This window comes from Natator depressus, chromosome 4, assembly GCF_965152275.1.
Source record: "Natator depressus isolate rNatDep1 chromosome 4, rNatDep2.hap1, whole genome shotgun sequence".
Classification (NCBI taxonomy): Eukaryota; Metazoa; Chordata; order Testudines; family Cheloniidae; genus Natator; species Natator depressus.
Genome location: NC_134237.1, coordinates 35,014,155 through 35,028,966, shown reverse-complemented (window position 1 = coordinate 35,028,966; position 14,812 = coordinate 35,014,155). Strand labels below are relative to the sequence as shown.

The 14,812-nt window shown below is 38.1% G+C and overlaps 1 protein-coding gene across 2 annotated transcripts in view; it reads right to left on the bottom strand.

Moving 5' to 3' along the window:
- The window catches only part of LARP7 (La ribonucleoprotein 7, transcriptional regulator), a 36,122-nt gene that overhangs the window by 11,819 nt on the left and 9,491 nt on the right, over positions 1–14,812 (bottom strand). For both annotated transcript variants that reach the window (XM_074950754.1, XM_074950753.1), the window contains 6 exons: positions 13,302–13,466; positions 11,969–12,077; positions 9,810–10,184; positions 7,522–7,657; positions 1,855–2,009; positions 632–750 (listed from right to left, as the gene is read on the bottom strand). In XM_074950754.1, coding sequence (XP_074806855.1) covers positions 632–750; positions 1,855–2,009; positions 7,522–7,657; positions 9,810–10,184; positions 11,969–12,077; positions 13,302–13,466 — 1,059 coding nt within the window. The remainder of the gene's footprint in view (positions 1–631; positions 751–1,854; positions 2,010–7,521; positions 7,658–9,809; positions 10,185–11,968; positions 12,078–13,301; positions 13,467–14,812) is intronic.

The window sequence follows — 14,812 nt, the reverse complement described above, 5'->3', positions numbered from 1 at the left end:
AATAATTGTGAGTCACCTAGGGAAATATTTTATTACTCTCATTCAGGCAGCACTTTATTGGCCTCAAGTTCCTCTTAGATGAACAAACGTTATTAAGTAAAAAAAAAAAAGTTCAGTAAAAAATTACTGGCACAGTATATTATTTTTAATAGAGATTATTCTATATTAAGCAACTATCATGCATTTTGCCTTTATATGAAGTAAAAACAGCTTACCAGTAACTTAAATAGTTATTTTGTTTGTTTTCTTAACAATACAGAATTCAACTGATGTCTGTCATACCTATATTGCAAGGGTGGAGCAGTCAGGGCTGGTGATGGAGGGAGAAAACAACTCACCCCCAGTAAAAAGTAAATCTGTTTTATAAAACTTATTTTCATGGTAAACTTGACTTCTCTGGAAGAGCGCTTTCCTCTGCCCAAAGCTTTTATTACTTTTGGTTTTGATATAGGTTCTCTCAACCTGGTTCTGCTTGAATGAAATCTTCCATTAATGGGTACTATTCAGAAATATGTATACAGCTAGTTGCCAGATAGAAATTCAATACGACTTGTTTAAATGGCATTCAATCATTTTCAGGATGGTATAAGGGGAAAAGATAACAGCTGCCCTGAGGTTACAAAGGCATTACCTTGATGTGTTTCCTGCCTGGTAGGGGTTCGGTGCTAATGATCTTCACAATTACTCCATTCACAAACTGTGGTCCCATTGTGTTAGCTTTCTCAGGGGGACCAGAATCTTCACTGGTGGCTGTTAATTTGAAGAGGAAAAGAGCATAATGAAAGTTCACATGTATTAACTTGACAAACACAAGATAACCACAAAAATCACACAAACAATGCAATAAATCTTGTGGTGGTGTTCAGACATTGAATGAAACAACAGATACCAAACACTGCTGCAATGGATATATACTTAGTTTGGATCAGTTTATATATATGGCTATTGATGGCAATGACTAGTATTTCAAAGGATAAAAACCAAAGTGACAATACCAGGTGGCATAATGAATGAATCAATTAGAAATCCCTCCTAAAAAAGGGCCATATACAAGTCCTTTTGCAGTTTTAAACACGACCTATGGTAAGGATTTTTGCACCCCAAATCCTGAAGAGTGCTGAAAAAGGTTTAACGCTCCTAGGCTAGAAGTTTGTGGACAGAAGTTCAGGGGATCCAGTGCAACCCAGTAACAGCGTAAGGCACTTTTCCTTATTATTGTTGGAAAAATGTTTTAGTGTAGTTCTTGTGAGTTAGTAGGTACAAACAGTGTACAGTACCTTGGTCACTAAACAGGGTGAATCATAACCTGATCTGTTTCTACCATATAGTTTTGTAAACCTTTCTGGAACACTGTTTATCCCATCTACACTCACCACAGAAACCTTGCTAGCATTGTACTGTCAAGAACCGAGTTGAAACATGGTTCTGACTACCATGGAGGCACTGCTTATATAGACAGTCCTTAAATGGAAACTACCGCAATACATGTGTTAGTTTACTATGAAACATTATCATTAAATTAAACTAAACGTCTCAAAACCAAAGATCATTTTGTAATCTTGGATTATTTTCTAAATATTTGATTATTCATTAATTCAGATAATGCAATAAATCAGAATCAATATTAATACAATTTATTTTATATAACATAGCTCCTTTAATATGAAGTGTAGTAAAAACTTTATTTCACTCTGCCTTTTCCATTCAGAGAAGTCAGTACACTGTGGAACTATTTTGATATAGATCTAGTCTCCAGTTCTATTAGAATATCAAACTCTAATGACCACCAACTGCATTAAAAAAAACCAACCCCATCATAAAAACACACAATATAAAGATCAGAAAAACCTTTACATTTGACATTTTTTGTTTGAGGACGCTTTTGTACACCATCTGTTTCCATCTTCTCCACACACTCAGATTTGATTTGGGACATTGTTTTCTTTAAGGAAGCCATGCTGGCTTTTTGAAGGGCCAGATATTCTTGCTTCAGATCCATCCATTCACTCCTACGTAAAACAAAGATTTAGGAATAAAAATGTCAATACTTGTGCAAAAATAATTAGACTTAAAAAAGCCATTGCAAACATGAAGACAAAATTATGATATTATTTGTATTACTGCAGAGTCTGGGAGCCCTTGTCATGGACCAGAACCCCAGCTAGGTGCTGTACAAACACAGAACAAAAAGACAGTTCCTACCCCCAAAAACGTAATCTAAGTATAAGACAAGAGACAACAGATAGAGACAGATGGGGTAGCACAAGAGAACAAGACAACATTCGCAAAAAGAAAAGGAGTACTTGTGGCACCTTAGAGACTAATAAATTTATTTGAGCATAAGCTTTTGTGAGCTACAGCTCACTTCATCGGATGCATTCAGTGAAAAATACAAGTGGGGAGATTTATATACATAGAGAACATGAAACAATGGTCAGCATGATATGCGTGGTCTCAGTATATCAACAGTCTAACTTATCAAATTTTTGTAGGCATGATGAAAAAGACAAGTATTGAGGAGGGTTTTGAAGGAGGATAATGAGATAGCTTTGAAGATGTTTATGGGGAGTGCCCCCCAAGCGCAAAGCACAGTATGGAAAAGGCACAAGGGTGCTTGTTTGAAAAATTAACAAGTGGGCAATGGAGCATCATGGACTGATTGGAGGTGACAGTCAACATCTTGATAGCGAACCAGAGTGGGGATAGGCTGACATGGTCAAAATGACTTGCAAATAAAATACGCAAACTATAGCTGACATCAGGGGGCAGATGCTCAGCTGGTGTAAATTGGAGCTATGGCAATATATACCAGCTGAGACTCTCCCCTGTTGTGCTTAATGGCCTCCCCATCTTTTTATATAGCTGTCTAGGGTCTGATGGTTATCTGACTAAATTACCACTTCGTTTTATCTTCTAAATGGCCTCAATAAATACTAACAGGAGAACAAAATTACTGAAAAATTGCCATATGTATTACATCTTCTTCAGAAAGCATTCTGAATGCTTTGGTAAATCAGACATATTATTTGGAACTGGAATTACACAGAGCACAGACACTAATTCAGTACTGGTTAGTTCACAGAGCCCTCTTTAGTTTTACTACATTAAAAATTAGTCACTTTTCTCTAGAAAATTCACTGACCCTCCCCCCAAATCTGTAGAGATAAGAACATTCCTTACTATTCAAATGCATTAGAGTTTTTAAAAAAATCCACACTGCATGGAAGCAATTTATATATTTACATACATTTAACATGGAGATGTTTCTGCAAACAGCTAGAGCTTTGCTCTAAAGAAACACAATGCCTATAGTGCCACTGTGAGAACGACTCATTGTTACCCTAATCTGTGCTATCAAACAAGCTGATAGGGGATTTTTAAAGAGGAGGATATCTTGTGGTAATGGTTTTAGCTGTTAACATTGACAACTGTATACTTCAAAAAAGCATCTAGCTCACCCAGGATCATACGTTCTCACAGAGCAAAGACATTAAAATAACAAAAGAGCCATGTAATGATTCTTTGAGATAAAAAGGCAACAGCCACTCTGTAGTAAGGTATGGTATAAATAAGAGCCTGAGGAGGCACTCCCTGTTAACTAGACTGAAAAGGAAGAGAAGACCATGAGGAATGAGCCAGGCAAGTAATTCAGTGTTTATAATGTTCTTCTGAAGCATTTCTACTATGCAATAATGAACAGAAATGTAATATTCTTGTGTTATATTTCATGCAGCAGGTGTACTGAACTGGTGGAAAAGGATAGCAGACACTGCAAAGTACTGGTTTACATGGACCCCTTCTACTTTAACATGGAGGTGCTTTCTGTGACTATAAAAAGTAAGTGCTTCCATGTTTTAGTAGAGGTGAATCCTGATCTCAGTCCTGGAATATGCATGTGGAAAAAACAGGAACCTTGCCTCTGCTCTTGTGTCACAGGATTTGTGGACCCATAAAAGGAAATAAACACAACAAGAGGAAAAATAAGAAATCATGTTTACCTATTGTGTAAAATCTCTTATTATACAATAGTTGGTGTTCAGACAAGACCAGTATATGGGTCAGGTAACAATTATATTTATATTTTAAAAAATTAGTATGATTTTGGTGGTCAACTTATTTAAGTGAGAGTATGTTGTAATTAATATAAATGATTATTACAGGTGAGGTATTTACTGACAACTTTTAAAGGACCCTCTTTGCTTTAACATGGGGGTACCTGCTGCCTAGAAAAAGTGCGTCTATGTTTCAGTGGTGGTGGATCTGAGTGTCTTGAATTTATGACACTTCTACAAAATAGACTGATCACAACTCAGAAAGAAAAACTAAAATGTGCAAAAAGTAACAAATGCTAGCAAGTCTGTCCTTTAAAATATCAACCCTTATTGTTGTTTGTACTTCAAACTTCAGATTTTTCACAACAATAATGCTGCCTAAAGATTACATTTTATATTGTATATATTACTCTACTATTAGAAAATACCAGTCTGAATGTGCATGCTATATATATATATTTTAACAAATTTGTATATGTAGTTATATTTTACAGAAAAAAGGCATAACAGAAGTCTGCAGTCTCAGCTTAAAGGACCTCCACTACTTTAATGTGGAAGTACTTGCTTTGCTCCTGAAAAAGTAAGTGCTTCCATGTTTTAGTGATGGTGAATCCTGGTTTTTCCAACTGCAGAACATCTACACTGAAAAAAATGCCCATTTCCACAGAAAACATTTGATGTGGAAACCTAAGAGAACTACAGATTTACAGTACAGATTTACAGTATTGTAATTAATCTGTAGCAAAAACATTCCATGCATTGTAGATTTCAACTATACAACAATACCCTACCATAGTAATTTAAAACATACTCTAAGGGAGAAATCCTGCCCATATGAGGTAAGTAGCACTTAGACAGAATCCATGGCTTAGACTGGCATCATGACACCACAGCACTAATGCATCTTTATATACAAGGTTAGTTTCTCTTTTCATAACAGCTATGCACTCCCTCCTGCAAAAGTAGTTAAGTCTTTGTTGTAAAGGACCCCCTCTACTTTAACATGGAAGTACTTGCTGGATGCTTGAAAAAGTAAGTGCTTCCATGTTTTAGTTGTGGTGAATCCTAATTGCTTATTTACAGATCAATGCTGTTTTAAGTACTCTGGTTAAAAGTACACCGATTATCTGGAGGCCCCCCAAGTTGGAATGTTGTTTGTGTTTGATAGTTTGTTGTTTGTATTTGATAGTACTGTATTTTGGGGCTTTTCTACCTATTTTTTGTATTTTCCAGGTAGCATACAACAGACAGAGCAACAGATAGCTGTTTTTTAAATCTAATGAAATGTTGGTATTAAGAGTATTAGAAGGAATGTAAATAAACAAAACTACTCAATTTACATTTTCTATACTACTGTCTATTATAAAGGAGAATAGCAATTTTTATATGAACAATACTTATTTTTAGTATGGATTTTTTAAAATTTTACTTTTAAATAAATGGCAACCTTTTTAAAGAGAAGTTTTACCGAGCTACATACGGGACTCCATGATGCAACATAAATATTTTTTGTTTTTTTAATTTGAATAGCCTGTTTTGTTATCTGAAGTTCGCTGTAAATATCTCTTGTCAAATATCTTAACTGCAGGCCACTACTGTTGCTAATATGCAACTCTGTTGTGTAAAAGCTGGAATTGCACTTTAGCAATGGTGATGGACTGTAAGATATACAAATAGATATTACAGGAAATAGCAATATAATACTGGACAAATTAGTGAAAGAAACAAGATGTTCTCAGATAAATATCAAAAGATGCATTGTATTCAATATGTAATTTCACAGATTGGCAATATTTAATAAAGTATGTAAAACTTTAGAAACTTGTGATATTTTATTGGACAGTTATTTTTATTTGCAAATGTCACACAAAGTTAAGAGTGGCATGTTGGTGTAAAAGTAGTATGCACATTCACATATACCATTATGACAAAACATGAAGGCATTTAAATTTGGGTAACTATATAACAGTTTAAACATGTAAAAGATCCTGCTTATAAACTTGTTTCTGGGGATTAATTTGGTCTGTTCACTTGTAGAATATACTAATCAACAATCATGAACAATTCAAATTTTGATCTTGGAAGGATCTAAGAAAGTACAACAGTTATCCACAACTCTTTAAAAGTATCCTTTTTGAAGGAATCCCATTAAATTCAAAGGACTTGGCAACACAGCTTGGCTAAAAAGCAGCATTTAAAATGGAAACTTAATGCTTTTATCCCATAAATACTTACCACACACAAGACTCAACTTATTGCTAGTTACAAGATAAGCTACATAGCTTGTTCTGCCTGTTAAAATTTATAAAAAAGAGTATCCTAATATGGTTTCCAAACAAACACGTAAAATATATGAAACATTACCTACACACATCATGGGACTACATAGGAGAAAAGTGACTTTCTAATAGCAGATTTGGTGCCATGACTGATCCCACAGTCTGCATGGATAGTAAAATCATAACTGAAGCTAAGTTTTCATTAATTGGAAAACAAGTGCAAAAAACAATATTTAACTTGTTGAAAGAATTAACTGAAAGCCTGAAGTTCAATCCTGAACATTTACTATCTCAGGTTTCAGAGTAACAGCCGTGTTAGTCTGTATTCGCAAAAAGAAAAGGAGTACTTGTGGCACCTTAGAGACTAACCAATTTATTTGAGCATAAGTGAGCTGTAGCTCACGAAAGCTTATGCTCAAATAAATTGGTTAGTCTCTAAGGTGCCACAAGTACTCCTTTCCTTTTTACTATCTCAGGCACTTTAATTCCTTTAATAGGAAGGAAAAAAGCATGGTCCATAAACTGAAAGGGTGCAACGCTGGTGTAATTTAGTCCTCTCAGTTTACATGAAGAAAAAGTAGACCTGTCTGCCTCATGCAAACTGTATAATGCCATCAAAGTACAGACCAGAGTTTCATTTAGTTCAGTATCCAACAGTGGTCAATGAGAGATTCTTAATTAGGTTTAAGAAGCTTCCATAATGAACCTAATTGTGGGGAAGAGAAGGAGGGTTAATCTTGATCCCAGCTAGTGATCAACATATGCTGTGAGAACTGTAGACCTTAAAATTTTACTGAAAGTTACTTGCCACAAAGACAGCAGGGTTCTGTGTATTTTTCATGGTCTGAATATAGCTAACATCCCACCATATGGTGGAAACAATATTTTCCCCAATACTACTCCTAAAACAGCAGTCTTAAGACAAATTTTGACAAGTTCTCAAATAAATAAATTCATCTGATATATTAATGCAGTCACATTAACTTGAACTAATGTTGACTGAGAGCTTATAGCAGCTAACTGATTAGGAGGGGAAAAAATTCTACTGCCCTACAGTTCAAGCAGGTTAATACCATTGACTATATACCATACCATTCAAAAAGATATAGCAATCAGCACAAAAATTGGACTACTAGCTTCAGAAACCTACTCTGAATGCTATAAACATATTAGTTGGTATCATAACGTACTTTGAGAGTACTCTCAATGGAATGACCTCCTCTCCCATCTTGTGCCTTTCTTTGTGCTTTTTCTTATGCTTCCTTTTTGATTTTGAAAGGGATGTATCTTTCTTATCACCGTCTTTCTCCTCTTCTGTAGTAACTTCTAAATGAAAAACCCCAAAAGAAAGATAACTGGACATGACTTGGACAGATCATATTTAAAGCGATAAACATAATTGAAATGGCACGTTCCTTCATTTACATTGCTCTAAGAAGCACTGCTGAGACACAACATTTATGATCAACTTTTTCCGTTTGAATTTTTCCTGCTAATATCACAGTGAAATGTAGGGAGGTCTCTTCTAATTTATTTCCACAGTATATTTAAAAAAGTACAGACAAGTACAAACTGTCTCTGTCAGCCAACATGAAAAACAATGCAGAACGCAATGGTGCTTGTTTTAGACTATTATTCTTCTCTACTTTGTTTCATCCCCAACCCCTCACTCCTTACTACACTGAGCACTGAGTTTTCGGTTTATCCTTTACAAAGTTGAAAAGACATTGTACTCCATTGCTTCCTTCATTTTAGATTCTTAATTCTCCCTTAATCCACCTATAATCCATCATTCTTTTCCTCTCCACACCCCTTCCAGTTCACATCAAAACCATCGCCAGCTCTGTGAATAAGAGAAACTAATTAATGGATTTCCAACAATAGTTGCTGTCTCCCTACTTTTTCCCCCTCATCAGTAGCATGAGCCACTAGCCCAGGGATTCTCAAACAAAAATTACTACACAACCTCAGGAGGGTGGGGGACTGAAGTCTGACCCAAAGCCCGATCCCCATCGCACCGGGTGGGGGGGCCAAAGACAAAGCATGAGCCCCACCACCCCAGGTGGGGAGGCCAAAGCTGAAACCCAAGGGCTTCCGCCCCAGCAAGAACCCTGTAACTTAAGCCCTGCTGACCTGAAGCCCTTGGACTTCGGCCCCAGACCGGGGGGGGGGGGGGGGGAGGGGGGGGGCTTGGGCTTCAGCTTTGGCCCCAGGGAGGTGGGCCTCAGGCTTTGGCTCTGGCCTTGGGCCCCAGCAAATCTAAGCCAGCCCTGGTGACCCCATTAAAATGGGGTCGCAACCCACTCTGCCACAGTGTGCGGACTCGATCTCAAAAGGTCCCTGCCAGGATTTTATGATTTTTGTTCTGAAGTTGTTTTCTCAACACAAACTTTTTGACCTGTGGATATCAACCTTTTCCCCAAACTAAGATTGCTGTAGTCTAAGTGATTAGCTATTTACTTTTAGCTTTAACCATGGATCCTTATCTTCACATGTAATTTTGACATAGCTTTTGATATCTTGTGTCACTAGATCTTTCCTATTTCTAGTTAAAAAAAGAAAAAGAAAAAAGCGTCTCCAACACATTCCTTTTCTGATTTTAAACCTACCCATCTAGGTTTTTATATGGGGCCTTTCAACATAGTCTGAGTTTTTAAATCTACACCTAATTTCAATGGCGTTCCAGCTGCCCACACCAGGTCTGATTTGAGCCTTCCCTGTAAACCGTATTAATTTCTGATAAGAGCCTCAAATCTGATCTAGTCGCTCTGCTATTCTCCATCAAGCTCATCTCTCTGGAATGTCTCTGTGCTAGCTTTAAACTTGACAGAACTTCTATGAGCAATGACATCCAACTCTACATATTCCTCAACTCACTCTCTGAACCCTTATGTATCTGCCAGCTATTGGCCCAAATACCACTAATGAATGCTTCAAAAGACTAAAGTCCTTTTGATAAAAAGGAATTGGTGTCCAATGTCTGAATCCATTGCCACTCTCCTTAGCACATAAATTTACCCAATACACACTAGTCCAAGTACTAGGCCTAGTAACCCCTGCAGCCATCCCTCCCAAAGCCATGAGCATGTATCCCCCACCTCCCTCTATGCACACCTCCTTCACTCCCTCCTCCTTTCATGGAACCCTGCTCTTCTCTAGCCTTGACTCCTACTGGGCTCCCTACTCCTTCACTTGTCTGCCACAAGATACTAACTCGTCCAAAATTCCACCTTTCCATAAGGAAGTGGGTTTTCAGTAACTGATTTGCCTTTACTTACACCATAACAATAAGATTTCTAACACTGAGAAGGAAATTCTTTTTTGGCTCCCAATCTCTTCCCTGATTCCCACTTCTTCCTCTTCCGCAAACCCACCTTTCACTATCTCTGGAAGATTGCCAAAATCCATCTCTCTTTAATTTTGCTTTTCTGCAGCTAAAAGGAAATACAAAAGTTACAAAATTCAATAATATTTTTACCTTTGGAATCCTTTTGAGCTTCTGTCGTTTCTTCTTTTGCAGAATGAACATCATCTTTTTGAGCAGTTTTCTTGACTTTTGCACCTAATGCCTCTACATCTCCAGAGTTGCTTCTTTTTCTCTTCCCTAGCCTACTTTCCTCAGTTAATTCTGGACTTTCTATTCTATCCCATTTTTTTCTCTCTTTCTTAGAAGATTGCCTATGGACTCCAGATACTTCCATTTCCAAGCACTCAGATGTTGTTCTGTGTCTCTTTGACTTGCTTATTTGATCTGCAGTAGTGTCCATGTTTGATTCTTTCATTTCTGCAGCTGACTGTACACTGCTCTCTTTCTTCATTTTGGATTTTTTCTTTTTCTTCTTCTTCTTCTCTTCTGTATAAAGCAAAACACCACATTTAAAACTTTGTCAATTAGCATTCCTGATGAAAGTTTAGATCAGAGAGCCTAACTACATAGAGGTAGCAAAACATGCCCTCATATGAAGGGATCAGAGTTTGAGCCTTAAGTTCAATTTTCAGTTCCTGGGAAAGTTAGGATGGGGATCATCCTGTAAGACTTCTTTTCAATTACTGGAAAGAGGCAAGAGATGGTCCCAGAGGGCTTTACTGATTATTTTAGGGTGATGAGATAAAACTAGAGCGGTTTTTGCTGGAATCTCCCAATATAGGGGGGGGGCATGGTCTTGTAAGTGAAGGTTGAGAAGAGGTTTCCTAGAATGCTTCCTGTTGAGTTAGCAGAGAGAATCAAGAGTGCCTGAAAGGGTTGGAGGTAAAGTCCTGCTCTTCCTCACGATTTGTATGTGATTACAACATTCCCTGGAACTGGCTGCTTTTGGAGGTTGGCAGGAAAGAGAAGGGTCCTTACTGAGTCAAGATGGACACGTAAACAGGAAAGCTGGCTGACTTAAATTAGGAGGTCTATTGGGGAGACCCAACCTTTGGTAGATATTGGGAAAATGTCATAACTGCTTTTATGAACCCACTGAATCTATCACAATTTGTATATAGCAAGAACTACATGCCTGCCAAATTACCTAATAGGGAGGTTATCTGTACTGTAATGTGGGAAAATTAGGTCTGATACCCAGTACTGTTTATTTGCTTCCAGACTGGCATGGGCTGGGAACACTACTGAGAAGCAGCACAGTCAGGCCCTGACATAGAAGCAGCACCTCCACCTTTTGATTCACACCAATCACCACTACAAATGATTAAGGAGCAAAGCCTTGTTGTTAATAAAGGAGTAGTCAGTCATTGGCCAGAAAAATGATGGATGTGATGGAGAAACTCACTGTATGAATGGAGGGAGCCTCAAGACCCTGTATGAGACAAAGTGAGCTCCTCCGTCAAAAACAAGGTAAGAATGAGCTGGGCAAATCAACTGAAACTATAATCATGCTCCTTGAAAGATTATGCTATCAAAATTAATCTACAGATCATTTACAGAACCACTGCTCAAGCATATTGAAGGGCTTTCCCTTGGCAATTTTCCCATGTTTCTGTGAGCAAACATTCTACTGACATTTAGAAGTCTCTGCTCAGAGGCAATGGAGTTATGAAGACTGTGAATGATCCTCAGTGAGATGTTCAGACAGTAAAATTCTGGTAAATTTCTCTGGTTCTACTAGTGAAAGAACTGGTAAAGAAATACAGCTAACAAGTTCAACAGAAAGAAAAATGCCAGATGGTTGCCATCCAAGACCTGTTAGGTGGTCACATTTTGGTTTTAGTGGCCTTAACAATCTTTAAATGTAATTTTGCTATTGTAATTTATAGCCTTCTCTTCAATACTAAATGTTTTTACGCAAGTGTGACAAATTTGACTGGGACTCATGGTGATTGTTTAAATGATGATTAATAAATAGTATAGCCTAGTCTGCTAGTATGAAAGCAAACAGTGTTGCTTCTTGGTTAGCAAGAAAGGACATTTTCATCCTTATTCAAGAAAGAAAAGAGAGGCAGAAATTTACTACTGAAAACAGAGATGCTTCATAAACCCATATTTGCCAAGGAAAACGAAAAAAATTACAAATTTCCGTTTCAATAAAGTTTTAAATTAATAGATTAATTAAGGAGTTTACGCAAAAGGAGTTTAAGATGTCTGAATTAAAAATTATTATGCCCAAAATATTCCCCTCCCCCTCCCAAAATACTTACCCACTACACTGCAGTCACTTGTATTCAGCGCAGGAACAGGCTTATTTTTTACTGTTCTGGGGAACATCCCAGGTTTTCTTGGTGCTTCTTCTGGTGGATTATTCAAAAACTTAAATTAAAAAAAACAGGAAGTATTTAAGATCAACAAAATATTATTTAAAAACTAAATTTATTCACAGCGGAATACCCTCCTCCCCCAAAAGAAATAATTACTAAAAATATATACTGCCCCTACACTCATTCTAGAAAGATGTGGTCTCTGAAGAATCCAACCAAGGGGGAACCACCTTCTTTTTGATAATTAGTCCACAAGCACTGCTTAAAAGTTTATTAGTCTTCAAGTCATTAGTTTACTAGCTCCTTTGGCCAATACAACAGTTTTACTTTTGTTTTTGTTGTGCTATGGAATGATAATTTCTAAAACCTTAAGACCACACCACAAAGCTATGATAAAAGTTAGTATTAATACCTTCACTATCCTCTTCCAGTGAGCTGTGCGAGGCCATTTCATTCCCATTTTGCTGCTGTCATAAACAGACACTTTTATTCTGGGTTCAAAAGGAGCTAAAAAATAGCCCAATTAAATTAAGGGAGAAAATATCAGTGTGCGTGTCTCTTATTTGCTTCACTTAATTTAATTGAATTAGAAAACTTTATAGTTTGTGAAGCTATTTGCAGGTTTTGGGGGGAAAAAATGACAAAAAAAAAAACCAAGGTGATATCCAGGCTTTGAAATTATATCATTTCTGAGAATTCCTGTATTTAAGTTTCCCTTCCACTTCCCTTTACAGCACTAGAGACTATTCACGTTTGCCACTCTATTATGCCTAAGGCTGCGAGTCTTTCACTGAGGTCACGGAAATCATGGATTCCTTTACTTTCCAGGACCTCCGTGACTTCTGCAGCTTCAGCTGCTGACCCCAGGGCTGCCCAAGCAGCCGTGCCTGGCCCGGGGCCAGCCACACCGGCCGCTGTTTGGGCAGCCCCAGGCAGCTGGTCCCAGGCGCCGCCCCCTGGCTCGGAGGAGTGGTGGCAGCGGGGCCCCCTGGGCTGCCCCCATCCTTAGAGAAGCAGTGGTGGGGACCCACCCCGCTAGAGCAGCAGCGACCACCAGAGCACCCTCCCCCAGATCCGCAGCGTCTGCTGGAGAACCCCCTCTCCCCCAGCACCTAAGATTTAGTCATGGGTATTTTTAGTAAAAGTCATGGACAGGTCACTGGCTCTCACTTTTTGTCTATTGCCTGTGACCTGTCCGTGACTTTTACTAAAAATACCCATGACTAAATCGTAGTCTTAATTATGACATGGAAAGAAGTGTTAAAGATGGGCCTACCTCAATAGCTTTGTCTGCTTGCTCTCTTGTTTCAAATTCAACAAATGCAAATCCCTTTGGGTCTCCAGTGGACTTATAACGTGGGATACTGACATAAACTACATTACCACATTTCCCAAATACCCGCTCAATCCAACTGTGGTTGACATTTTTGGGAAGCAGCTCCTTAAAAAAAAAAAAAAAAGATGAAACATATCTCTTTTAGCAATATAATATACACATTCCCATATAGTCAGTTACCACAGTATCAGAGGCTCAATGTAGCCTAGTACTGCTAGCTATTTAAGAGTTTTCAATGAAATACCTAAGAAAAATTTAGGAAATATTTTCACATTTCTAGACAAGTTTGCTTACTGAATGAAATAGGTAGATAAATAATAGCAAATTAATCAGTATGGGGAACAGCAGGTTTTAGTATTCATCTGGAAATGTCACTTTAAACCAGTGGTGGGCAACCTGCGGCCCATCAGGGTAATCCACTGGCGGGCTGCGAGACAGTTTGTTTACACTGACTGTCCGCAGGCACGGCTGCCCGCAGTTTGCCATTCCTGGCCACTGGGAGCTGCAGGCGGCCGTGCCTGCGGAAGGTCAGTGTAAACAAACTGTCTCACGGCCCGCCAGTGGATTACCCTGATGGGCCGCAGGTTGCCCACCACAGCTTTAAACTGTACCCTTGGTAAAAACAACAATGTACATTTGATATATGTTATTTTCTCGTTTCCTGTACCAGAAACTCAATTCAGCAATCACATCCATGCATAAGGAACCTTGAGCCAGTGCAGTCTCATTGGCTTGAAACAATCAATTCAATTCAATTCAGCACAATGGTTTTTTGACTTTGGGTAACTCACACTTCAGAGAAATACGTGTTCATTTGCAACAACAAACGAGCACTAGTGAAAAAACTGGTAAATTAAACCTGGTAGCTCTTTAGTTTTTAAACTTTATGATGAGCACTAGTATGCTAATTGCCCATTTGTAGTGATGACCAGTGTGGGGTTTTCAGCCAGTCACCTGAGCAATAGGGGCACATATGAATTGGCAATTTTATGCTACACATTTTGGCAACTTGCAGACAGCCTGCCTCAATTCCTACTAGCTTCCCCTTACTGCTGACAGTGGAAGCTTGTCCAAACTATTAGCTCTTTCTAGTTCAGTAATAGCTTCCTATACCTTTCTAAAGATGCCCTTATGGGTGGCCCATTTGACAAGATACACCTTCGAACACTTATAGAAACAAAAATTGCAATGTCAGCATTATTTATAGTCTCCCAACGGGTTTATCTTTCTAAAAAGGTTTTAACTGAAGAACTTAGTGACAAGACACTACACTGTTCCAAAACAGAGAGAAACTTCTTGTTAAATGATTGGTTTAGTATGGGCTCTCTGCCTGCCTGATCTAAATGTCAGTGAATTTAAAACTACATAAAATATTTAATGGGATATGTACAGCATCAGAAACAATTACGCACTGCTAGGGAGTCGAAAGTAGAGCAGAGAAAGTTTATTAA